Below are 27,778 nucleotides of genomic sequence, written 5' to 3'. Positions count from 1 at the left end.
ACACAACATAGAATGCCCACCCAGCTCACGTCCTGACCAACACTAAAACAAGTAAAACACATACGAACGATGGTCAGAACGTGATAGTACCCCCCCCAAGGTGCTGACTCCGAACGCACAACCTAAACCTATAGGGGAGGGTCTAGGTGGGCATCTGTCCGCGGTGGCGGCTCTGGCGCTGGACGTGAACCCCACTCCATAATTGTCTTAGTCCACCTCCTTAGCGTCCCTTGAGTGGCGACCCTCGCCGCTAACCTTGGCCTAGGAAACCTAACAACGGGCCCCACTGGACTGAGGGGCAGCTCCGGACTGAGGTAGCTCAGGACTGAGGGGTAGCTCGGGACTGAGGGGAAGCTCAGGACTGAGGGGAAGCTCAAGAGGAAGCTCAGGACTGAGAGGAAGCTCAGGACTGAGAGGAAGCTCAGGACTGAGAGGAAGCTCCGGCATGTTGATGGATCTAGCAGATCCTGGCTGGCTGGTGGTTCCGGCAGATCCTGGCTGACTGGCAGATCCTGGCAGACTGGTGGATCCTGGCAGACTGGCGGATCCTGGCTGACTGGCGGATCTAACTGATCCTGGAAGACTGGCGGCACTTGCGGCACTGGACAGACTGGCGGCGCTGGGCAGACTGGCGGCGCTGGGCAGACTGACGGCACTGGCGGCGCTGGGCAGACTGGCGACGCTGGGCAGACTGGCGGCGCTGGGCAGACTGGCGGCACTGGCGGCGCTGGGCAGACTGGCGGCGCTGGGCAGACTGGCGGCACTGGCGGCGCTGGGCAGACTGGCGGCACTGGCGGCGCTGGGCAGACTGGCGGCACTGGAAGAGTCTGGTTGACTGGCGGATCTGGAAGAGTCTGGTTGACTGGCGGATCTGGAAGAGTCTGGTTGACTGGCGGATCTGGAAGAGTCTGGTTGACTGGCGGATCTGGAAGAGTCTGGTTGACTGGCGGATCTGGAAGACTCTGGTTGACTGGTGGATCTGGAAGACTCTGGTTGACTGGCAGATCTGGAAGAGTCTGGTTGACTGGCAAATCTGGAAGAGTCTGGCTGACTGGCAGATCTGGAAGAGTCTGGCTGACTGGCAGATCTGGAAGAGTCTGGTTGACTGGCAGATCTGGAAGAGTCTGGCTGACTGGTGGATCTGGAAGAGTCTGGCTGACTGGCGGATCTGGAAGAGTCTGGCTGACTGGCTGCTCCATGCTGACTGGCGGCTCTGGCTGCTCCACGCTGACTGGCGGCTCTGGCTGCTCCATGTAGGCTGACAGCTCTGGCGGCTTCTTAAGACTGGCAACTCTGGTTGGCTCCGTGCAGACTGGCAGCCCCTTGCAGACTGGCAGCTCCTTGCAGACTGGCAGCTCCATGCAGACTGGCAGCTCTGGCTGCTCCATGCAGACTGGCAGCTCCGGCTGCTTCATGCAGACTGGCAGCTCTGGCTGCTTCATGCAGACTGACAGCTCTGGCTGCTCCATGTAGACTGGCAGCGCTGAACAGGCGGGAGACTCCGACAGCGCAGGAGAGGAGAAAGGCTCCGGCAGCGCTGGAGAGGCGAGGCGCACTGTAGACCTGATGCGTGGTGCTGGCACTGATGGTACTGGGCCGAGGACACGCACAGGAAGCCTGGTGCGGGATGCTGCCACCGGAGGGCTGGTGTGTGGAGGTGGCACAGGATGGGCTAGACCGTGAAGGCGTACTGGAGATCTTGAGAGCAGGGCTGGCACAGGACGTGCAAGGTTAGGGAGGTGCACAGGAGGCCTGGTGCGTGAGGCTGGCACCATCTTCACCAGCCGACTAACACGCACCTCAGGACGAGTATGAATCGCTGACCCAGGTGCCATCAAATCCCAGACACGCTCCGTCAGGCGAATTCCATGCTTAACGCACCAACACAGCAACTCCCTCATTTCTGTCTCCTCCAATTTCCCCATTAACTCCTTCACAGTCTCTGCTTCGCTCACCTCCAACACCGGCTCTGGTTCTGGTCTCCTTGGCTCCTCACGATAAACAGGGAGAGTTGGCTCAGGTCTGACTCCTGACTCTGCCACACTCTCCCTGAGCCCCCCAATACATTTTGGGGCTGACTCTCAGGCTTCCTTCCGCGCCGCCGTGCTTGCTTCGCCAACCTCATTCTCCGATAACCTTCCGCGCACTGCTCCATCGAATCCCAGGCGGGCTCCGGCACTCTCCCTGGGTCGACCGCCCACCTGTCTATCTCCTCCCAAGAAGTATAGTCCATACTGTACTCCTCTTTGGGCTGCTCCTGTTGCCTCCTCTCCTGCTGCACCTTGGGGCGGCTACACTCCCCTGGTTTAGCCCAGGGTCCTCTCCCGTCGAGGATTTCCTCCCAGGTCCAGAATTCCTTATTACGTATCTCCTGCTGCCGCTGTTGCTTCTCCTGCTGCTCCTGCCTGTTGACACGCTGCTTGGTCCTGTTGTGGTGGGTGATTCTGTAACGATTCTCTTCTATCTCCTCCTCTGATGAAGAGGTGGAGGAACAAGGATCGGACCAAAATGCAGCGTGATGATGATTCATGATATTTTAATGAAGGAAAAAACTATACATGAAGAAACTACAAAATAATGAAATGTGAAAACCAAAACAGCCCTATCTGGTGCAAACACAAAGACAGGAACAATCACCCACAAACCCAACACAAAACAGGCTACCTAAATATGGATCCCAATCAGAGACAATGACTAACACCTGCCTCTGATTGAGAACCATATCAGGCCAAACATAGAAATAGACAAACCAGACACACAACATAGAATGCCCACCCAGCTCACGTCCTGACCAACACTAAAACAAGGAAAACACATACGAACGATGGTCAGAACGTGACAAGTTGAGAACAAGTTCTCATTTACAATTGCGACCTGGCCAAGATAAAGCAAAGCAGTTCGACACATACAACGACACAGAGTTACACATGGAGTAAAACAAACATACAGTCAATAATACAGTATAAACAAGTCTATATACGATGTGAGCAAATTAAGTGAGATAAGGGAGGTAAAGGCAAAAAAAGGCCATGGTGGCAAAGTAAATACTATATAGCAAGTAAAACACTGGAATGGTAGATTTGCAGTGGAAGAATGTGCAAAGTAGAAATAAAAATAATGGGGTGCAAAGGAGCAAAATAAATAAATAAATAAATGAAATAAAATAAATACAGTAGGGAAAGAGGTAGTTGTTTGGGCTAAATTATAGGTGGGCTATGTACAGGTGCAGTAATCCGTGATCTGCTCTGACAGCTGGTGCTTAAAGCTAGTGAGGGAGATAAGTGTTTGCAGTTTCAGAGATTTTTGCAGTTCGTTCCAGTCATTGGAGCAGAGAACTGGAAGGAGAGGCGGCCAAAGAAAGAATTGGTTTTGGGGGTGACCAGAGAGATATACCTGCTGGAGCGCGTGCTACAGGTGGGTGATGCTATGGTGACCATTGATGACATATATTTGACATTTGTATCTTGAAGCATAATCGAGAAATAATTTATTAAAGTTGGAATATTGGTGACACTTTGACCTTACCGAGGCCTCCTTTAAGACTCCATCATGTTTCATCGTTAGGTACTACAAAGCAAATATTTGTGTAATATGAAGGTTTACCGCTTGCTCTGTAATATTTGTAGTATTTTGATTTCAATAAAACTTGTCATACATTAATTTATGAAAATAAAAAAATATGTGATTTTTGATTTAGCAATTTGTTCAATATATTGTTAATATAATATACTTTACAGGCATATCAAACTTCCAGAGTGGGATCTCTGCCTACTACTTTTAGAGTTATGATCCAATTTGCAAAAGCATTACCAACAGAGTGAATGTGAAAATGGATTCAAAATGGTTGCCCTCTGCTGGTGATTTGCAGGATGTGCAATGATACAAGTAATCGGAGGGCTGTGATTGGTTACATTGCCAACTATGCCAATTTCTCTGTATAAAATGGGATTTAAGTTGAAAACCAGAAGATATCCCACTCTGGAACTTTGATATGCACGGAGAGTATAGTATGTTCAACGATATACAGAAATATTAGCCAAATTAAAATGCTTATATTTTCTATATTCATAAATTAATGTAAGCAAACTGTAATTTAAATCAATACCACTCATATTACAGAGCTAGCATTAAAGCTTCATATGACACACATTTTTGCTTTGTAGCACCTACAGATGAAACAAGGAGGCCAAAATGTTTCAAATGTTCCAACTTCAATAAAGTAATCTCAAATTATTAATTTACAAATGTCAAATATATTTCCATAATCCTTCCTCTAAAGTATCCTTCTATGGATAAAATGTAATGAAAACCAAAAACAACATGGTCTTTTTTTGTTCTAGTTTTGTGAGGAATCACCCCATAACAAGGCTGTTCAACTCCCCTGAAGGCACACAAGGCCACATACATTCACTGATGGATAGACAGGTCTGTCTGTTGAACAATGAGGAATAAAAAAACAAGTGCTAAAGGCTTAGCCTGGTTTCTTCATGAAAACTTTTTTGGTAGCACTATCAATAATTAAAAAAGACATCAACAAGTTATGGCGAAGATGGTATGAGTGGGAGTTGAAATATAAAAGCAAGGCAACAATTAGCCCCAAGCCAAGTATAGATATAGAGTGTATAATTCTGTAAGTGTAACATAAAATGTTAAACGGAATTTATTTGTCAAACTTTAAAATGGCTTTCAAGGGATAGTTCACCCAAATTATATATATACCGTACCAGTCAAAAGTTTGGACACATCTTTTCTTTATTTTTTACTATTTTCTACATTGTAGAATAATAGTGAAGACATCAAAACTATGAAATAACACATATGGAATCTTGTAGTATCCATAAAACTGTTGAACAAATGACAATATATGTATATTTGAGATTCTTCAATGGAGCCACCCTTTGCCTGGATGACAGCTTTGAACACGCTTGGCATTCTCTCAACCAGCTCCATGAAGTAGTCACCTGGAATGCATTTAAATTAACAGGTGTGCCTTGTTAAAAGTTAATTTGTGGAATTTCTTCCCTTTTTAATGCATTTAAGCCAATCAGTTGTGTTGTGACAAGGTTTGGGTGGTATACAGAAGATAGCCCTATTTGGTAAAAGACCTAGTCCATATTATGGCAAGAACAGCTCAAATAAGCAAAGAGAAGCGACAGTCCATTATTTTAAGACACGAAGGTCAGTCAATCCGGACAATTTCTTCTAGTGTAGTTGCAAAAACCATGAAGCGCTATGAGGAAACTGGCTCTCATAAGGACCGCCACAGAAGAAGAAGACCTAGAGTTACCTCTGCTGCCGAGGATAAGTTCATTAGAGTTAACTGCACCTCAGATTGCAGCCCAAATAAATGCTTCACAGAGTTCAAGTAACAGACACATCTCAACATCGACTGTTCAGAGGAGACTGCATTAATCTTGCCTTCATAGTCGAATTGCTGCAAAGAAACCACTGCTAAAGGACACCAATAATAAGAAGAGACTTGCTTGGGCCGAGAAACAAGAGCAATGGACATTAGACTGGTGGAAAACTGTCCTTTAGTCTGATAAGTCCGAAAAACAACCGCTGTTGTTTTGTGAGATGCAGAGTAGGTGAACGGATGATCTCCGCATGTGTGGTTCCCACAGTGAAGCATGGAAGAGGAGGTGTGAGGGTGCTTTGCTTGTGACACTGTCAGTGATTTATTTAGAATTCAAGGCACGCTACCACAGCATTCTACAGCGATACGCCATCCCATCTAGTTTGTGTTTAGTGGGACAATAATTTGTTTTTCAACAGGACAATGACCCAAAACACACCTCCAAGCTGTGTAAGGGCTATTGACCAAGGACAGTGATGGAGTGTTGCATCAGATGACTTGGCCTCCACAACTACCTGACATCAAACCAATTGAGATGATTTGGGATGAGTTGGACAGCAGAGTGAAGGAAGAGCAGCCAGCACGTGCTCAGCATATGTGGGGTCTCCTTCAAGACTGTTGGAAAAGCATTCCAGGTGAAGCTGATTGAGAGAATGCCAAGAGTGTGAAAAGCTGTCATCAAGGCAAAGGGTGGCTACTTTGAAGAATTTAAAATATAAAATATATTTTGATTAGTTTAACACCTTTTTGGTTACTACATGATTACATATGTGTTATTTCATAGTTTTGATGTCTTCCCTATTCTTCTACAATGTAAAAAGTAGTCAAAAATAAAGAAAGTGTGTCCAAACGTTTGACTGGTACTGTGTCCATTGATTATTGAAGAATATAATTAATAAATGCCTCGTGAGCTTAGTTCTCTCATACCCCATCAGAACCTAAAATATAAGCTTTTTTATCCATTGTTTGTAAATTATGTAATTGTAAACTAACACTGTATAGCCTCAAAACATGGTTAAAACTATAAATTGAATCATATGGCTGGTCAGTCCTTGCAACCATAGTTCTGTTCATCAGATCAGTGCCAGGGCTTGCCCCTTTAACTCTCTCGCTTTAACACCTTTAAATGTCTTAACACCCCCCCTAATGTTGTGGTGCATCTGATCATTAACTACAGTTTATGCAGCAATGTGTTAATATAAACAACCAAATCAAATTTAAGAATGAATCAGGACATTTTAGAGCCACCATTTTAGGCCACTGGGGTTATTAATTTGTAAAAATATTCAAGGAGTGCTACAGACACCAATTCCCAACATCATTTGAGGATGAACATATCCCATGATCAAAAGGCAGACTTTTATCACTCGCTCTAACCCTTTGTCTAATGTCTCCTGTCTAAGGGCTTACTCAGTGATAGAGATCAAGAGATTGCTGTCAAAGGTGTTTCTGATTCCAGCTTTTAAGAATGAGTCAACTCCGCTGGACTGATATTTCAGTTCCTACCTTCTGGCAACTCCAGTAGAGTACTTGTCGATCTGAATATGCTAATTTTGTCCTTTCCGCACATCAAACATTCATGTGGATGACGGAATTTACAAGGATGTTGGTGAACATTTATGCTTTTACAATCATAATAGACAACATGATTCGTCCTTCCATCAAACAGAAAACATATTGGCTTTGAAGAGTGTAGTGTCATTATATATTGAGACCTGACAGTTTCAAGGATTCCTTGCATGTGTCAGACACTGTGTTGATTAATTTATCAAGAGTGTTTTCTCACAATTATTCCCTCAAAGGATGAGTATTAATATCCAGTGACTGGGGCACAAGACCTTGTTTTATTGTTAAAACCCAACAGTTCCTCACAACATTTGCATCGTAATGACTGCCTGATAAATTAGAACTAGAATGACACACTAAACCCAATCTCCATAATGAGATTTATGGGGGAAAGTGTCATCTTCAATGTTTTAGCATGTGCAGAATGGGTGCAGTGCTGGGGAATGTGTCAAAGATACAGTTGATTTATTCAAATATGCATCAGTATGCTTTGCGTTGCCTTAAAGGCACACAAAGATAAGAGCCATGCAGAAAACAGAGAAACTGTGAAAATAACCCCCTGTCTATTACTGGCTGCTCAGCTATTGCACCATCTTTTTATTTGATTTTTTACTTTCCCTCTCTAAAAAATATTTCTGAATGCTTGTTGAATAGCCAATGATATGTGTTTTCTTTTCCTCATTAAAGGCACAATCTAGAATACTTCCTGTTGACCAATTTGTCGATGGTCATTTAAATTAATGCCTCATGAGTAACCTCTCAAGCTTACCACTTTGCAAGGATTTTGCACCTATATGGCTACTGTATGTCTGGATAAAAGTCAATATAGGGCCATGGGAAAAAATAATAGGAAAACCTTATATTCAGAGAAAGCTAGGGAGCTGTTAAATACAATGGACTGGTCCATATTTGTGTGACTTACACAATTGGCACCCCACATGGTCAAAAACAACATAAAATATAGCTACAAGTATTGTAGCAATGAAACAGGGTGCTGGCTTTTGAGCAGGCTGAAGAAGTGGTTGCATGGAACATTCTATATGGACCCATGACCCATGGGTTCTATATGGACCCACACCACTATGCGAAGTTCATAGGAGCATATTAAATTAGGAGTCTATATTTTTAGCAAATGAAGGCATAGATACATTTTTCAACCATTTTCCGTCTTAAAAATTATGTAAAGGCTTTCATTTCTGGAAACAAAAAGGTATCAGAAATAAATCAAAACACAATGTAAATGTTTCAACCATGCCAACTAACACTTACAGTGCCTTGCGAAAGTATTCGGCCCCCTTGAACTTTGTGACCTTTTGCCACATTTCAGGCTTCAAACAAAAAGATATAAAACTGGATTTTTTTGTGAAGAATCAACAACAAGTGGGACACAATCATGAAGTGGAACGACATTTATTGGATATTTCAAACTTTTTTAACAAATCAAAAACTGAAAAATTGGGCGTGCAAAATTATTCAGACCCTTTACTTTCAGTGCAGCAAACTCTCTCCAGAAGTTCAGTGAGGATCTCTGAATGATCCAATGTTGACCTAAATGACTAATGATGATAAAAACAATCCACCTGTGTGTAATCAAGTCTCCGTATAAATGCACCTGCACTGTGATAGTCTCAGAGGTCCGTTAAAAGCGCAGAGAGCATCATGAAGAACAAGGAACACACCAGGCAGGTCCGAGATGCTGTTGTGAAGAAGTTTAAAGCCGGATTTGGATAGAAAAAGATTTCCCAAGCTTTAAACATCCCAAGGAGCACTGTGCAAGCGATAATATTGAAATGGAAGGAGTATCAGACCACTGCAAATCTACCAACACCTGGCCGTCCCTCTAAACTTTCAGCTCATACAAGGAGAAGACTGATCAGAGATGCAGCCAAGAGGCCCATGATCACTCTGGATGAACTGCAGAGATCTACAGCTGAGGTGGGAGACTCTGTCCATAGGACAACAATCAGTCGTATATTGCACAAATCTGGCCTTTATGGAAGAGTGGCAAGAAGAAAGCCATTTCTTAAAGATATCCATAAAAAGGGTCGTTTAAAGTTTGCCACAAGCCACCTGGGAGACACACCAAACATGTGGAAGAAGGTGCTCTGGTCAGATGAAACCAAAATTGAACTTTTTGGCAACAATGCAAAACGTTATGTTTGGCGTAAAAGCAACACATCTCATCACCCTGAACACACCATCCCCACTGTCAAACATGGTGGTGGCAGCATCATGGTTTGGGCCTGCTTTTCTTCAGCAGGGACAGGGAAGATGGTTAAAATTGATGGGAAGATGGATGGAGCCAAATACAGGACCATTCTGGAAGAAAACCTGATGGAGTCTGCAAAAGACCTGAGACTGGGACGGAGATTTGTCTTCCAACAAGACAATGATCCAAAACATAAAGCAAAATCTACAATGGAATGGTTCAAAAATAAACATATCCAGGTGTTAGAATGTCCAAGTCTAAGTCCAGACCTGAATCCAATCGAGAATCTGTGGAAAGAACTGAAAACTGCTGTTCACAGATGCTCTCCATCCAACCTCACTGAGCTCGAGCTGTTTTGCAAGGAGGAATGGGAAAAAATGTCAGTCTCTCGATGTGCAAAACTGATAGAGACATACCCCAAGCAACTTACAGCTGTAATCGCAGCAAAAGGTGGCACTACAAAGTATTAACTTAAGGGGGCTGAATAATTTTGCACGCCCAATTTTTCAGTTTTTGATTTGTTAAAAAAGTTTGAAATATCCAATAAATTTCGTTCCACTTCATGATTGTGTCCCACTTGTTGTTGATTCTTCACAAAAAAAAATTATTACAAACTTTATGTTTGAAGCCTAAAATGTGGCAAAAGGTCGCAAAGTTCAAGGGGGCCGAATACTTTCGCAAGGCACTGTATATATTTTTTTATATATATTTTTTAACCTTCTGTAAGTCTAAGAAATATTGCCTTGTATATTGTAATTCCCTAAACAAGATATATTTTCTAATTTCTCTTCCTCATGAGAAGAGAGGATAATTAAAGTTCACTGAAGTAACAAGTAATGGTAGATGTGCCAATTGCTTATTGTGATTTAACTGATGTCCAATTTGTTTATTAATTATTAAGTGCTTAAAACCCGGTAAAAATTGGTAACGGAATTACCAAAAAAACTTACTGCAAGTGAATTGGCTACAATGGGAAATCATAATAGCCACAAACCCCAGTTGGGTCACCTGCTACTGGTCTCCCTTTCACTGGCATACTGCTATGTTCAGCATGTCTGTTTTCTTTGTCTTTGTGTAGTCTGATGGTAAAGCCAAGAGTATTAAGTGTCTGGACATCCCCTCCCTCTCTTTCGCTCTCTCTCTCTTAATGTCACCTCTCCCAGCTCTTACTAACACCTTCCCAAGAGCCTCCTCTTTTTCCGGGTCCATCTGTGGACATTAACTTCAAGGCCAGGGTGGACTGACCAAATTTCAACTACTTTTCAACTTCCACGTAACCAGCATCCTTACCCACTGAGCACCGACCGACACCAGATGTTCAAATCTGAACCTATCATAGACGTATGTTTCACAAGTTTGGATATCACAGTACAGTGAATAGAGCACAGTAGAATACAGTATATTACAATACACTAGTACAGTACAATAAAGCAAAGTAGAGTATTGTACTGTACAGTAAAAGTATATTATATTGTAGTGTACTCTGCTATACTGAACTATACTCTTCTTTACTGCACTGAACTCTACTCGACTGTACTCTACTGTACTCTACTCCACTGTACTGAACTCTACCCTACTCTGCTCTGATTTATTGTACTGCACTGTGCTCTGCTGTACTGCGCTGTGATGTCCCAACTTTTGAAACACGAGAATGACTTTTGTATCCATAATTATGCATTTCTGTAAAACAAAAGATAAAATAGTACATCAATAACGTTATTACACCACAACAAAGCTACAATACAAAATGTATAATACCGCCATGCAGCAATATTACAATGCACGTGTGTATAGAGTGCGTGTGCCAGCGTTTGTGTGCGTATGTGTGTGTCTGTACCTGTGTGTGTCTCTTCACAGTCCCTGCTGTTCCATAAGGTATATTTTTATCTGTTTTTTAAAATCTGATTCTACTGCTTGCATCAGTTACCTGATGTGGAATAGAGTTCCATGTAGCCATGGATATATATGTAGTACTGTGACCCTCCCATAGTCTATTCTTCACTTGGAGATTGTGAAGAGACCTCTGGTGGCATGTCTTGTGGGGTATGCATGGGTGTCCAAGCTGTGTGCTAGTAGTTTAAACAGACAGCTCGGTGCATTCAGCTTGTCTCAGGGCTATAGTTGAACTGAACCACAGACTCCAGGTTGTGGCCTCAAATAAAAGACATGCTTTGTAAACAAAAGGTGTCGGGCCCTTCCCAACAATGCAGAGAGAAAAAAATAAAATTAAAATAAAGCAATAATTCAGTGATTTTAAATATTTAGATATTTGTTTTGTCACCTTAAAAACAGTCTATGGCCAATGCAAACAAATGCTAATATTAGCATTTTTCAGACCACTTCCTGTACGTAGTCACTCCTTGTTCACAGCTATGGGTGCCAAGTGCTTACACTCCCCTGTTTAGCATGTTTTAAGAAAGGGAGATTGACTTACATGGAGTTTTAGTCCAAACATACTTTTAGCGTTATTGGCATGCAGCTAGTTTCACAAATTATTGCAGTCACTCCTCACTGATTTCAAGGGAAGGAAACAAATATCTAAATATGTAAAATCGCTGAATATCCATATAAGATTCCAACTTAATAGACAGAATAAATAAGGTTCCCCCTTTCCATTTGATTAATTTCTCGCTTCAACTGCCAATCAGCCAAATCATACACACAACATTTAATGCCAACTTCAGTCAAAAATGTGATTTTCCTGTGATTTATATGTATTTCCACAATATGAAGTTGGAATAATACTGTGAAATTGTGAAAATGATGATGCCCTTTTATTGTAAGAGCTGTTTGAAAAGACCATCTGGTGAGATGGAGTTTTGGCATGCCTGGTGACATTACCAGGTGGTAAATTGAGTTAATTGACCAATAAGAAAGAGAGTTCCAAACCTCTTTGCCAATAACAGTTTTCCTTTCCCAATCAGACCACTCCCAGACAGCCCCAGCTACATTCTTGTTTGAGAAATTGTTCTTTGTTAAGAAGCTATTTTGTTTCTTTCTGACCATTTTAATTGGAAAAAATCACATTAACGTACTTCACTGTTACCCAGAAATGATTTGATATTGAGGTAAAAATGGCTGCATTGAACCTTTAATATAATTGATTGACTAAATTAGAAATGATCACATTGTGCCATTGCAATTACCTCAAAGCTACAATCAGCCTGTTCTTACCTTAGATATATCATCAATATCCATAGATCCATAGAAACATATACCAGCATCAGTTAGTTGTACACTGGTTCATATTATTATATTGCAACTTTATTTGTGACTTAATTTGAGGAGAAGGACATGAAATTCAATTGCCAGTGAATGAGAATGGTTCTCACCATGGATAGTCAGCTCTTTATGTCAGAAATGCATAATCCTTCCAGCTCAGAAGTCAAAATGCTAGGATGGTGGTTTATTATATTTGTCATGTTTCATTTGAAGAGCATCCTGATTATACAAAGAACATTGGCCTACATCTACTGTAAACATGCATTATAATTATTTTGGCACAAGCAATTTGTTCGCATTTTGCTAAGATAGATAAATGACTGTGTGTGAATGAAACTACAACATGTTATGGTACAAAATACACATCAAATACACTCCCCTCCCTATGTATTTGGACAGTGAAGCAAACATTTTAAGTTACTCCAACATTTTGGATTTCAGACCAAATGTTTCATAAACAGTACAGAATGTCACCTTTCTTTGAGGGTGTTTGCATGCATATCTGTTTTACTGTTTAGAAATGAAAGCACTTTATATATCCCCCCATTTGAAGTATTCATAAGATATGGACAAATTAAAGTAGTCAAAGGTTTAGTACTTGGTCCCATATTCCTAGCACCCTATGACTACACTAAGCTTGTGACTCTACAAACTCATTGGATGCATTTGCAGTTTGTTTTGGTTGTGTTTTGGGTTGTTTTTCCCAATATGAACTGAATGGTGAACGATGACTTTAGTCATTTTCTTTCCAAGTGAGTAGATACATTTCTGAACATTTCTAAATTAATCTTGATAATGCCATGATTAAGAAAAATCATGAATGAATCATGAATAATGATGAGTGAGAAAGTTACAGAGGCTACAATTAAACATGCTAACCTCTCTCACCATTAACAATAACAGAGAGGGTTAGCATTTTACAGGGGTATGATCTTTGTTGTTCTGTAACTTTTTCACTCATCATCATTCACAATTAATTCATGCTTATCCTTAATCACTATATCATCCCCATCAGAAATATTTTCCATTCTTACTTACTGGGGCTGAGCTCCCTGCCATCCAGGACCTCTATATCAGGCGGTGTCAGAGGATGGCCCGAAAAATTGCCAAAGAATTCAGCCACCCAAGCCATAGACTGTTCACTCTGCTACCGTCCGGAAAACGGTACCAGATTATCTGCTCCAAGACAGCTTCTACCCCCAAGCCATAAGATTGATAAATTGTTAATCAAATGGTTACCCGGACTATCTGCATTGATCCTATGTTGGACTGACTCTGACACACACACACACACGCACACGCACACACACGCACACGCACCCCACACACACACACACACACACACACACACACACACACACACACACACACATACACACTACATTAACACACACATGCATTCTGATGCCACACAACCGCACACACATTATCATCTATCCTTGTGCCTAGTCACTTTACCCTGCCTTCATGTACATATCTACCTCAAATACCTTGTACCCCTGAACATTGATCTGGTGCTGATACTCCCTATATAAAGCTTCCTCGTTTTGTATTTTATTCCTCTTGTGTTATTATTATTATTATTACCTCTGTAAGTGTTTCACGGTAAAGTCTACACCTGTTGTATTCATGGCATGTGACGAATCAAATTGTATTTTATTTGACAAAAAAAGTGACCAAAGAATTGCACAGTACATTCACCATTAATTTCCTATTGGGCAAAACATAATCCGGGAACCCAACCAAAACAAGCTGTAAATGCATCCACATTTTTTGTCACAAGCTTGATGTAGACATTGTGTGCAATGATTATGGGACAAAATACTAAACTTTTGACTACTTTAATAACCTACACTGTATAAGTGAATAATTATGACTCCCTCAAATGGCGGGACTAGGAACATAAAGTGCTTTCATTTCTAAATAGTAAAACAGATACAGAATGTATGAAAATACACTCAAGTAAAAGGTGACATTCTATACTCTTAAATCATTTGACATTTTTGGTCTCATATTCAAAATGCTGGAGCATGAAGCAAAATTCAACATTTTAGCTTCATTGTCCAAGACATACGGAGGGAAGTGTACTTCCAAAATAGACATTTATTTTGGGAAGCACACATGGGAAGCACACAAACACAGACAGGGGTTTATTAAACCATTTCAAGCCCTGGACAATGTCGAGCGCCAATGCTTAACAAGTTTTGAAAACCGGTTTATGACTTTCCAGATGGAATAGATTTTCATCTTCCTCTTGTCTTTTTTGTCTTGGGAGTGGTTGCCTGGGGAACGTGGACAATTACTGTCCCCGTGATATAAAACACTGTGACTAGCCAGTGGCCACTGATTCTGAATGTCTAATGTCCTCTCTCTCTCTCTCTCTTTCTCTCTCCCTCTTGCTTTCCTCCCCTCGGTTCTTTTCGTGCCGACCAAAGGCCAGAAAAGGTGCCGGAAAGGACAAAGCCAGGATTCTGCACACCTGTGGTTGGATGTGAGCCTATATTAACCTGAGACAGTTAAAATGGAGTTGCTATGGAAACTGATGATGCTGCTATCATTTGCGGAGTTCCTTGCAGGTAAGCGCCTTAAGAAATAATTCTTTAGCCTTGCCAATGATGTTGCTTGGAAGTTGTCATCCTTTTTTATTCGTAATCATCAAGGGAAAATAAATGTTAAGGCATAGAGCATTGACATTGGGAACATATGGCATTAGTGTGTTATAGGACAGGCAATGCAAAGCTTTCAGGCAGTGCCCAGACATCATCCTCCATTCACCGTTCTGACCTGATGACACATTTAAAGTCCTTAAGATGTGGATAATGGATACCGTTCTTTATTCTTTATGTTAATCCTGGTCGGAGAGAAAAAAACCCATTGAAAAGCGAGGTTGTGAGTCTAAAAGAAAGTCTCATCTAGCGCTTGAGTGCACAGTCATTCATTTAAAGTACAGCTCGATTGGTACCCTAATTGAGGCTACGCTGGTAGTACAAGAGTCCTGCTATTGATCTTGTTTTAACGAGGCTATGAAGCGGCTTAATTTCTCTCACTTACAAAATGGCAGGGTCAAACGCTATAGCCCTGTAGATGTCAGTATTTGATACTGACTGCCAGATGAATATAGATTAAATTGCTGGATGATTATCCAACATCTTTGGTCATTTCAAGAGAGAATAAGACTGTCAACCTCCCCCACCCCTACCCTCACCTTCACAGCTGGAATTTAGAGCAATTAGAATATGCTGGTAAAGCTATAGTTAGGGATTTTTAAAGCTGTTCAATTGTGTTTTTTTGTTTGACATTATTTTGTTTTTCAAATCCCGGAATATAGCTTTAAAGAGCTTAACAGCCTTGCGCACATGTTCTTACACAGCAATTAGCGCGACTCATCACAATATCCAGTGCACTTCAGTGGTTACCTAATGAGACAGTGACTCACCTTGGGATTAGTCATTTCACTATTAGACTGTATCACATATGCCCTGGTTTAGGATGTAAACATATAGGTAGGCCCTCATTTATCAAACATTTATAGAAATAAGTGTAGATTTGAGCTGTTAGTGGCAGTGCGCAAGGTTCTGATTTATGAAAGTTTCACATTTGATTTATAGGTGGCAGGTAGCCTAGCGAATCGGAGCGTTAGGATGACTAGGTGGAAAATCTGTCGATGTGCCCTTGAGCAAAGCACTTAACCCTAATTGCTCCTGTAAGTCGCTCTGGATAAGAGCGTCTGCTAAATGACTAAAATGCAATTGCGAATGTCTAAGCGTGAATTAGTTAACTGATCTGACTTGATGGTTTGTGTGCACGTGACCTGTAATTAACATGAATTATACCACAGAATTAATGAATCTGATTGGCTAGAAGGGCATTTTAGAAATGATTAGGGGGTTGAATATAATCATCAAGATGATATTCAAGGAACACAGAATCAGGATAATAAGATATAATATTATAGCTTGGTTGGGAATAAAGCTAGCATAGCTTTAATATTCAGAGAGGTCTATTTCAACTGTCCTCTGTGTTTCAGAGGAGCACAGAATGAGTGAGTAAGGTGGGTAAGTGCAAGGTTTTAGTATTCCAAGAGAGACTTGATAAGCATTTTAATATTCAAGGTCATATGCCCTATTGAGCACAGGAACACAGTGTGAGAGAGTGAGCCAGGTACTGCAATGTAGCGCCCACAATATTAACTCCACAGATTTAAATACATTGAATTCAGCCCAAATTGAGCGTGTCCCTTCTCATAAATGCCTAGGCGTTTGGATCGATATAAGTTGTCTTTTAAAACACACATTTCAGAAAACCCTACAATTGGACCCCAAGTGCCTTTCCCGCAGTTCAGAGTATTGGTAAATGACCTCTTCTCTGAGGAATGTGCGTGTTTTTTATAATTGTGTTTGGGGATTTTTGTGTTTTTTGTACTCCTGTCTTTGAAGTAGTTGTGTCACTAACTCCTTGTTATGTACTTTATATTGTTTACTGTTTTGTGAAGCAGGGCTTCGTTGCACAAGAGACATTGGTCTCAATGGGACTTTCCTGCCTAAATAAAGGTTAAATATATTTCACAGCAGTTTAGATTGTACATTGATTCTCTACACTATACATTGCTTGTTCTGTCACATAAACTGAAATTAGGTGAACATGAGAGAACTTTAGCAATCAGGTAATGGCGAAGCAATTTCTAAGTATTGTGCTTTTAAGGCCGCTCTAATAATTACAAAAATACTCAAATAGTCACAACAATACCCAGAATACTCAAATAGTCACAACACTACTCACAATGGCACCTTAACTACTCACCCATATGACTGTTAAGAGTTGTTAAGTTTGTCATTGTTCACTGTCGTTATAGCATGGTGCTCTAGGATTGCACACCACTCCTGATTACAATGGTATTTGTCTTCTTTCATTGAGCGTGCTTGCCTGGAGCAATGGAACCAATGGAATAGTACCATAAGTGTAAACTTCACCCATCTGGCACTCCAGACAGGCTCATTCATACACAAAGTCTTTTTTACTATTTAAATGCAGGTCTGTAATACACACAATGGGATTTGACCATGGCCACGTGGTGTGTAGTCCTGGGTCGTGTTCAGTAGGAAATGCAATATAAAATAATTCTCCCTATTGGACACATCCCTTTTGTTTAGTCCAAAACTGATGAGAAAGTTGTACAACACTTTTCCATCGGTCCTCATCCAACTTTTATTTCCTATAAAGCAACAATTTATTTCAGATTTTTCTTAGACCATTTATCAAGCAAAGGCAAGGAATCCATAAAACTATATACTCTGCTGTCAAACCCCAAAATTAAATCCCCAAATAGTATAATCATGCATTCTTGGAGTATGTTTTGACATATACAGTAATAAACAATGATAAATGTTACTATTAGTATAGACCACGGCAACTCATAGATGACAAATAACCCTCTTAGCAACGTAGGAGATGAAAAGGTAGGGTTATTACAGTAATTAGATGACAAATGGCATTCTCAGCAGCAATATGTTTTTGACTTTATATAGACATTTAATGGAGCAAATCAACAACGCTTTAAATTGTCATTCCTTGTGCGGAGATGTATATGATCAATGTTTTCTTTCCCCCAAAGAACATAGTATTAAGTATTGATAGCATATTCCCAGAATATAATTTACTTCCTATTACATACTGTATATGGGCCCTATTTCCTTTTATTAAATTCTGTATGGTGTGCGTGAGTGATTTGGATATCAATGTGAAAATGCAATCACACGTGACAAGCATGAAAACACATGATATCTGTCATTCGATCCACATGATACAGTATCTGTTATTCCCCCACATGACATCTTCTATTCCTTCCACTTGTTAGCCAAAGTTAATATCATAATTAAGTTTAATTATTTTGTTGTTTGTGTGAAGGCCTCAGGAAATTGGCCCCAAATGTCTCCAGTACAGGTAGACTGCCCTGAACCTCTAATTCCTACATCCCACCCCAACCTTCCTACATCCTCAGAATAACATTTGGAACCCCTCAATGAGAGACATTTAGGGTGAATCTTATCTGTCGGGACAGAGGGAAGAGATGCTTTAAAAAGCAAGATTGGCTTTTTTATTTGATGCATAAAACCCAAAGCTGAAGCGAATGGATTGGGGACCTCACAAACTACCAATACCTCCCCCACAGTCGACTTCCCATGTGGCTGTTTATTCATGCTGAGGTAAGCTCACTGAATTCATTTGCTGTCAGCCCGTATTGAATTTGAGATTAGTTTATATTTCAGCCCTCCAAAGCACCCTTTTGCTCTCCCCCTGTGCTGATGCCGGTCTTGTGTAGTCTCTGGCCCTCAGCCCCGCCACATATCATCATCTTGCAGCAGGTGAGAGATATGAGGGATGCTAGCTTTAAAAAAAATAAAGTTTCGTAATGACCTCTGTCTCTGTCTAGAGGCATTGTGCAGTAAACTTCCCGTAAGTATTCTGAGCCTGTCTACCTTTAGAAATGCAGTGTAACTTCCTTTTAAAGAATGACTGGTTTTAGCCCCTAAATAGTATTCTTATTTCTCAAAATCCCCCCCAAAAACGTTATCCATGTCAAACAATGCTGGAACACAGCACTTTTTACTTTTTGTTTTTCTTTGTTACCAGAAAGCAAGATTGAAATTATTCCTACCTCCCTACTGAGTTACTACATAAATTCCCGTTGGGCAACGGGGAAGTTTCACAGAGTTTGCATCACTTTGGACTAACCCCCCAGGCACAGCCCCGAGAACTCAATCCCATCCCATCTCATTATCCCACAGTTATTCTTCAGAACGGTTGCCATGGCGTTGCCAAAGATCAGCTCGGTTCAGCTTGGGCATACCTGTTAAGACTCATATTAGTTACGCTGATTAATTTCCCATTTAAATGAATAGAAATTGAGTTAACTTTGCACTCTGAAACCACTTTGGGATTGATTAAGAGAACAGGATAAGTATCAAGGTTATAAGAGGCTGATACTTGCTTTTTTATAGATGGTTCAGTGGGGTTGTTGGTGCCTGCATGTGTTTTTTTTCTTCACTATGAGTAAACTTATGCATGCAATGATGCATACGTAAATATCTAGTTTATAAAAATAAAAAAAGATAAAAAACATTTCAAGGGATAGATAGACATTTGTAGATAGCTTTGCACCCTCTACAAGCACTATTATTATTTGCCCCTGTTGGCCATCTATGAACGTTTGAACATCTTGGCCACGTACTGTTATAATCTCCACCCGGCACAGCCAGAAGAGGACTGGCCACACCTCAGAGCCTGGTTCCTCTCTAGGTTTCTTCCTAGGTTCCTGCCTTTCTAGGGAGTTTTTCCTAGCCACCGTGCTTCTACATCTGTATTGCTTGCTGTTTGGGGTTTTAGGCTGGGTTTCTGTATAGTGACATTGGCTGATGTAAAAAGGGCTTTATAAATACATTTGATAGATTGATTGATTGAATTAAAATACTATCAGATAGCAGATAGCATTGTTCCCTTTTTATAATTTTAATATTTGTATTATATTCCTATCATCCTCTCCCCAATTGGAGGACTTGTGTTAATTGATAACATATCACGCATGCGTGTCTAGATGCTTCATCCTAATGGTGAAGCAGAGTGCATCTTTTACGTTTTACAGCTACTGTACTCTGAGTGTGTATTCTCTGTGTTTTTTTCATCTCTGTCCTCTTGAGGCAACATGTGTGCATCGATTAGCCAAGTCATTTATCAACACGTTCACTCACTCCCTCTGTAGCAAATGTCGATTCATTTCATGATTATGTTCACCGGGGGCTTACATGGTTACGTGTTTGTGTACAGTATGTGTTTGTGCTTGTATGGAGCTCTCTGTAAGAAGTGTCCTCTGGTAATCAATCAACTTCAGCTCTGCTTCAGGGAACAAGGCTTATCTAACAAAGACTATAATTAGGTTGTCTTCCATTTTGTGTAACTTTCTCAAACGTGTTTATCCTTGAGGAGAAGAACAATCGGTGCACACAAGATCCCCGTCAAACAGCATTCTCTCTCTGAGAGTTATTCTGAGTCCCGGGAATAAACCTGAACACCCTGAGACTGGAATACAGTATCTCTTCCCCACAAATTACCTAGTGTTCTTACCTTTCTGCTGTTCTGAGAAAATGCAAATGTATCCTCAGAAAGGCAAATGTATTCTCCTTCCTAGAGGAAAGAGACATGTTTATTTCAAAGAAGTGTTGTTTGCCATAGTCCCACAGGTCATTCCTTTGCTGTTCAGATCCTGTAGATCTTTGCAGCAGTTACATTCACTCAATAGTGCTTTACTAATGAGCTAAAAAAGAAATGTCATAGTAGAATACGGTAGACGCCCCATTGTCTTTGTTGTGTCAGTGTTAACAGAGCGTTATGCATGAATACATTTATGTAAGAGATGGCATTGAAATATATTTATGTAACTATGGAAAGAATATCATGTTATTCCTACATCAAAATAAGTTGTTTTTTTTTCAACTCATGTTAATTGCACTGTCAAACCCACTCGTGGTTTTTAAGAGATAACCGGGGACTGTAGGCTATTTACATTCGTAGACTTCACGTTTTAAGGTACAATACAGCCCTGATATACCAAGTACAAAAACTGTTAATCTGCTGTCCTTTATTCAGCACACTCTCTTTGCCTCAATCTTCTGTAAGGAAATCATTTTTATGAGCTGCTAATTGTGTTGATGCGGGCTATAGCACATATGCGGGCTATAGCTCCATTTCAGTTATTTCAGTATTTTTCTCGAGGTGCAGAATTTCATAAAACATGGCAGATGCCAAACTTGTTCCTTCACATTATTGTTTTCTTTTTTGTTTCCAAAAACATTTTCTTCCACATCAACCTAATTTTGCAAGCAAAAGCTTTTTGGTTCAAAAAATACCATCTTACTCCCAAAGTTGTTGTGGCATTTGTTTCAACACTTTGTTTAATGTGCATCATCCATGAGAGAGATCATTTACATGGGATTAGTGACATACTGTAGTGGACAAACATGATGCCCTCCATGCAGTGTAGTTTAGAAATGAGTGCCACACCGACTATTGTACGTGGTGGTACAGTTTTGTCAGCAGCTTTTCTCTTTTGCTCAGGACCCTACTAAATTCAAAAGTGGTTTCTGAGTTTTCATGCTAAGATTGATATGGAACTCTAACAGGTGGGGGGCAAAACATTTTTCAAGTGCTTGTTTTAATTGATGGGCCATTCCACTTAACTGTTCTGTAACCAGTGTCTGTGAAATGGGACAGCAGACAAATAGCCAAATGATGATAATTTAGGTCAAAAATCATATTAACAGGTACTTTTTCAGGCTGATGGGCTACATCACAGCTTTATTCTCCCCCCCATTCAGACCATCCCTCCTTCTAGATAATGTTGCTGTTTCTCCTCCTGGCAGGAAACAACGTCCTGCTGAGGCCTGTGTTCACCAAACAACCAGGCAGTGTGGTGTTTCCCGTCCACCCCACTGAGACCATCAGAGAGGTGGTGTTCAGCTGTGAGGCCCAGGGACATCCACCTCCCTTCTACAGGTACCAGCTGTCACTGTTACTTCAAGTTTGGTTTTGGCAGGGTATATACAGTGTACATTTCACTTTTTTTTATCCAGGTTAGCCTTAATGAGATAAATGGAAACATATTTTATGATATCTCACATTTTACCACGGGTTACTTTAACCCTTTACACGATGGGGAATTTGCCTATATGAACAGGGCCAAATTGAAGGCTTTTTCAAATAAATAATTTAAGAAGCATGTGCATGTCCATGGTTGCAATTGAATGGGAACAGTTTGGAGATTTTAGGGAAATTCTAAGAACAAAGATTAGAGCAAAAGCCGTTCACCTGAAACAAGATTGAGTTCAAAGATTACACTGTTGATTTTATGTGCATTTGACCTTTACTGTACTTTTCGAATCCATTTGTCAATAACGACATCTGGAAATAATCAAATCAAATCAAATTCATTTATATAGCTCTTCGTACATCAGCTGATATCGCAAAGTGCTGTACAGAAACCCAGCCTAAAACCCCAAACATCAAGCAATGCAGGTGTTGAAGCACTTTGGCTAGGAAAAACTCCCTAGAAAGGCCAAAACCTAGGAAAAAACCAAGAGAGGAACCAGGCTATGAGAGGTGGCCAGTCCTCTTCTGGCTGTGCCGGGTGGAGATTATAACAGAACATGGCCAAGATGTTCAAATGTTCATGAATGACCAGTATGGTCAAATAATAATAATCACAGTTGTTGTCGAGGGTGCAGCGAGTCAGCACCTCAGGAGTAAATGTCAGTTGGCTTTTCAAAGTCGATCATTAAAAGTATCTCTACCACTCCTGCTGTCTCTAGAGAGTTGAAAACAGCAGGTCTGGGACAGGTAGCACGTCCGGTGAACAGGTCAGGATTCCAAAGCCGCAGGCAGAACAGTTGAAACTGGAGCAGCAGCACGGCCAGGTGGACTGGGGACAGCAAGTAGTCATCGTGACAGGTAGTCCTGAGTCATGGTCCTAGGGCTCAGGTCCTCCGAGAGAGAGAAAGAAAGAGAGAATTAGAGAGAGCACAGTTAAATTCACACAGGACACCGGATAAGACAGGAGAAGTACTCCAGATATAACAAACTGACCCTAGCCCCCTGACACATAAACTACTGCAGCATAAATACTGGAGGCTGAGACAGGAGGGGTCAGGAGACACTGTGGCCCCATCCGATGATACCCCTGACAGGGCCAAACAGGAAGGATATAACCCCACCCACTTTGCCAAAGCACAGCCCCCACACCACTAGAGGGATATCTTCAACCACCAACTTACCATCCTGAGACAAGGGCGAGTATAGCCCACAAAGCCCCACGGCACAACCCAAGGGGGGAGCGCCAACCCAGACAGGAAGATCACATCAGTGACTCAACCCACTAAAGTGGACCTGTTCTTCTCTGACTCCAACTTGTTCTGGAAAATATAATAAATCTTATTCTGTTTAAGACTCCACACATTGGATTTGTGTTCCATAAACTCCTTTCGCAGAAGTTGTTCCATGTAATTAGACTCAATAGCTATTCACTAAGCCACTTCAACAGCATGTAATGCCAGACAATATTGGCACCGTAGTTAAGAACTCTAAACGGGAAATTATGGGAAATTATATCCCGCCATGTGCGGCTAGCATTCTTACCTGAAAGAAAGAAATACTTTGGATATACACTGAACAAATATATAAACGCAACACGCAACAATTTCAATGTTTTTTCCTAGTCACAGTTCATATAAGGAAATCAGTCAATTGAAATAAATTATATAATCTATGCATTTCACATGACTGGAAATAAAGATATGCATCTGTTGGTCACCTTTAAAACAGCTAGGGGTGTGGATCAGAAAACCAGTCAGTATCTGGTGTGACCACCCTTTGCCTCATGCAGCGAGAAACATCTCATTCGCATTGTGTTGAGCAGGCTGTTTATTGTGGCCTGTTGGTCCACTCCTCTTCAATGGCTGTGCGAAGTTGCTGGATATTGGCGAGAACTGGACCACGCTGTCGTACACGTCGATCTTCCCAAACATGCTCAATGGGTGACATGTCTGGTGAGTATACAGGCCATGGAATAACTGGGACATTTTCAGCTTCCAGGAAGTGTGGACAGATCCTTGCGATATGGAACCGTGCATTATCATGCTGAAACATGAGGTGATTGTGGTGGTGGATGAATGGCAAAAAATGGGCTTCAGGATCTAGTCACGGTATCTCTGTGCATTCAAATTACCATCGATAAAATGCCATTGTGTTCGCTATCCGTAACTTATGCCTGCCCATACCACAACCCCACCGCCACCATGGGGCACTTTGTTCACAAAGTTGACATCAGCAAACCGCTCGCCCACACAACGACCACATCTGCCCGGTACAGTTAAAACCGGAATTCATCGGTGAAGAGCACACTTCTCCAGCATGCCAGTGGCCATCGAAGGTGAGTATTCACCCACTGAAGTTGGTTACGACATCAAACTGCAGTCAGGTCAAGACCCTGGTAAGGACGACGAGCACGCAGATGAGCTTCCCTGTTTGTGCAGAAATCCTTTGGTCGTGCAAACCCACAGTTTCATCAGCTGTCCAGGTGGCTGGTCTCAGACGATCCTGCAGATGAAGAACCCGGATGTAGAGGTCCTCGGCTGCTGTGGTTACACGTGGTCTGCGGCTGGACAAATTCTCTAAAATGACGTTGGAGACTCGTCAAAATGACGATGACTGCCCATCGCAAACACATTCTGACCATTCAGAAACCGATGGGTTGGACCAGAATGGGCCTACAAGAATCATGAATCACGTTAGTGGCTTTAATATTCTGATTGGTTAGAGAAGATTCAATCGCGGATGAATTTGTTTTGTACAATGCCCCTCATTTTGATGTCAGCACAACCGACTTATAGGATGGTAGTTTCAGACTGAATGTATGGGGCGATCCATAGAGCAGCGGAATTAAATTCAGGATACGTTATCAGGCAAATTTCCACCCTGTCTGTCTTTTTTCCCTGTTTCTTGCCTAATGATGACCCAAGATAATTGATATTTGATAAGGAAATCAGGAATTTGAACCATGGATTTAGGTTAAAAGTTGGGTGAAAGAAAGACAAACATTTCCGAAATTTCTTTATGTTTTCCACGTTAATTCAACATCATCACATTGTTTTTTGTTGTTGTTTTTTTTAACGTAGAAACAACATAGATTAATTTAGTTTGTGACCAGAGGGTTTGGACTTCACTGTCAAACTCTGCGTATTGTGTATTGTCCCTCTCCGGGAGTTGTCCCCAGTGCATTGTCCTAGGAATGTATTGATGCCCCGTTGATCACCAGCTTAAGTGATGACAAATTAAAACAGATGACAAATTATGATTTGCTTTAAAGAGCATCAGTTGCATAAGCTATTAATTTTCAATCTATCAAACAACGACGGCTGTTGTACTCTTGTCACTGTAATTAAATGCAAATTGCAAAGCCAAGCATTTAATATGCAATAGGTTGAAACGATCCCTCATAACATCAGCGTATTTGGCTGTTAATGTAGCTTGAAGATCCTGGGTGTTATGCCTAATGGGCACAAATTGAAATGAATGTACAAGATCTTATCACTTCCACTGGATAGAATACTTAAGCAATCTGTTTCTACAATGCAGCCTCTGACACCAGCCTAAAAGATGGGAACCTAATAATTCTGTCTTCAACTCACATTGAAGTCGTACACCTGTGTGTGTGTGTGTGTGTGTGTGCAGAGTGTACTCGCATGCATGCACACACACACCACATTGAAGTAAGCTGTTCCAGTGTATGAAATTAGTTTTGAAAAGTTTAGAGTCCTTCACTCAGTCTGCATCATAGTACATCAAATGGGTCCTTAGAGCTGAGAATAGAGCAGCTCTTTTTCAGGAGGCGCCAAGGACACATTAATTTAAGACATACTTAAGACTACTCCTCGACTGCTGTCACTGAAAGCCCCCTCTGAGTTGTCACCGTGGTCCCTTGATTTGTCTAGTCTGGAGCCATTCCAGCTGCAAAACCAAATCGATAAATCAATCTAATCAGCCAATCTGCCGTTAGGCACCGCTCCACTGAACAGGCCTCTCTCTCTCTCTCTCTCTCTCTCGCTCTCTCAGAAATGGAAACCTCAGGCTTATTTGACTCAAGGAGTTGTGGAATTCCAATCAGCACAAAAGGATCTAATATTCAATATAATTGTGCCTTGTCTCTGAAAGCTATTTCTCAAGAGCTCCTCATTGATACAAAGATAGTTTTTCTTGTTAGGCTTGTTTGCTCTCCTCTCTGTTCATTTTCTCTCTCCTTGACATCAAACTGTTGGGATTAACTGGATGCACTTCTCTTGTGTTCATTATTAACAGTTTTGAGGTGCGGTCAAACTGTATTTGAATAGGTTCTGTAACTTTTGATCATCAAAATTAATCAAAATCTAGAAGGAAAAAAATGGTGAAGATGAGCAATACAGTAATTCTCTTCATGTTGCACAGTGATTCAGGAAGAATAGATGTTCTAACTTACTGTAGCAAATTATTGTGAAGCACGCGCAAGACTTCAAGGTTTGGGTAGATTCAGCTTTCAATTCAGGAAATTCAGAAAATGAACTGAAAGTTGTTCAGGTTTTTCCAATTCAAATGAATTGACCACAATCCTACATCACTCAAAATGTCCAAACATCTTGACAGCTATTCACCCAAAAAGTGTTAAGGTGACCGCTTTGTTGTCATTTGAATTCCAGATTCCACCTAGCGTTGTTCTATATTCAATGTCTTTGATCGCATTACCCTTAATCAAAAGGACTGTTATTATAGGGTTAGCGTAGGGTTATCCAAGGGATTTTAAAACAAATCTGTGCTAGATTATGGTGATATTGTGCTAGATTATGGTGATATTGTTTACATGCAAGCCTCAGCCAGCAGAGTTAAGATACTGGACACTGTATCACAGGATGCTTAGATTTATAACAAATGCAAGATCACTCACCCATCACTGTGATCTATATGGTGAAGTGGCCCTCTCTTCCTACACAAATGCTGAAGCACTGGTACAGTACATCTTTGTGTACAAAGCATTGCTTGGACTATTGCTTTTTTACCTGTCCCCCTCACTAAAAAGGTAATCACAAACTGATAGTCCCCGTTCTCAGCTGCTACAATCTTTCACGGTTCCTAAGGCCAGAACTGAAATGGGAAAACTATCATTTTCGTATAATCCTTGGTGTTGGAACAAGCTGCAAAATACTTTAAACTGGGGGAGAGGGTATCGCTTGCTGAGTTTAAAGCATTGAAAGGGGAAAATGTTGTTGACCTTTGTGATTGTTTTTAATGTATCATATTGTGCTCTTGTGTTGTATTTACACGCTGACTACTTCCTGTTGACTTTCCAGGTCCCCATTGAAAAATAGATTTCTATCCTCAAGGGTCTTTTGCTGGTTGAATAAGGGTTCATTTAAAAAAAAAGTGGGTTATCATTATCATTAGGTAGGCTATAGGCTACATCCCCATGTGGCGTTTGAAAATCATTGTGGTTGGTTTAGAAATTGGTTACAATTCTTGTCCCAGGGCCTCCCTTATTGAGCAGGGAGGTCTGGCTGCTTTTGAGGAAAATAAAATGATGACAGTATTTACAGCCATTGATTTTGGTCTCATCCCATGTTTAAATTGAGCAAGGCGTGAAAGGAATTTAATGAAAACGAATTATGGTTGCAAATGAGTAATGTCTCTCACTGATTACATCCCACATCAATTATATTCAGTGTTGTTTGGAGCGACAAGCACAGGGCCTTGTGTCGTTTGTTTTAATTTGGAATTTGCCACAAATTTGCCTTGTCTTGGGTTGTGATTGCAATTTGATCATGATGAAAGTGTGTGATTATGCTATCTGACTGTAT

The 27,778-nt window shown here is 41.1% G+C and overlaps 1 protein-coding gene across 3 annotated transcripts in view; it reads left to right on the top strand.

The window, feature by feature from the left end:
* The window catches only part of cntn3a.1 (contactin 3a, tandem duplicate 1), a 115,111-nt gene that overhangs the window by 7,475 nt on the left and 79,858 nt on the right, over positions 1–27,778 (top strand). For all 3 annotated transcript variants that reach the window (XM_042299433.1, XM_024375640.2, XM_024375641.2), the window contains exons 2-3: positions 14,789–14,929; positions 21,767–21,899. In XM_042299433.1, coding sequence (XP_042155367.1) covers positions 14,875–14,929; positions 21,767–21,899 — 188 coding nt within the window. In that variant the 5' untranslated portion in view covers positions 14,789–14,874. The remainder of the gene's footprint in view (positions 1–14,788; positions 14,930–21,766; positions 21,900–27,778) is intronic.

Source organism: Oncorhynchus tshawytscha, linkage group LG16 (genome assembly GCF_018296145.1).
Source record: "Oncorhynchus tshawytscha isolate Ot180627B linkage group LG16, Otsh_v2.0, whole genome shotgun sequence".
Lineage (NCBI taxonomy): Eukaryota > Metazoa > Chordata > Actinopteri > Salmoniformes > Salmonidae > Oncorhynchus > Oncorhynchus tshawytscha.
This window is presented reverse-complemented; position numbering and strand designations above follow the sequence as displayed.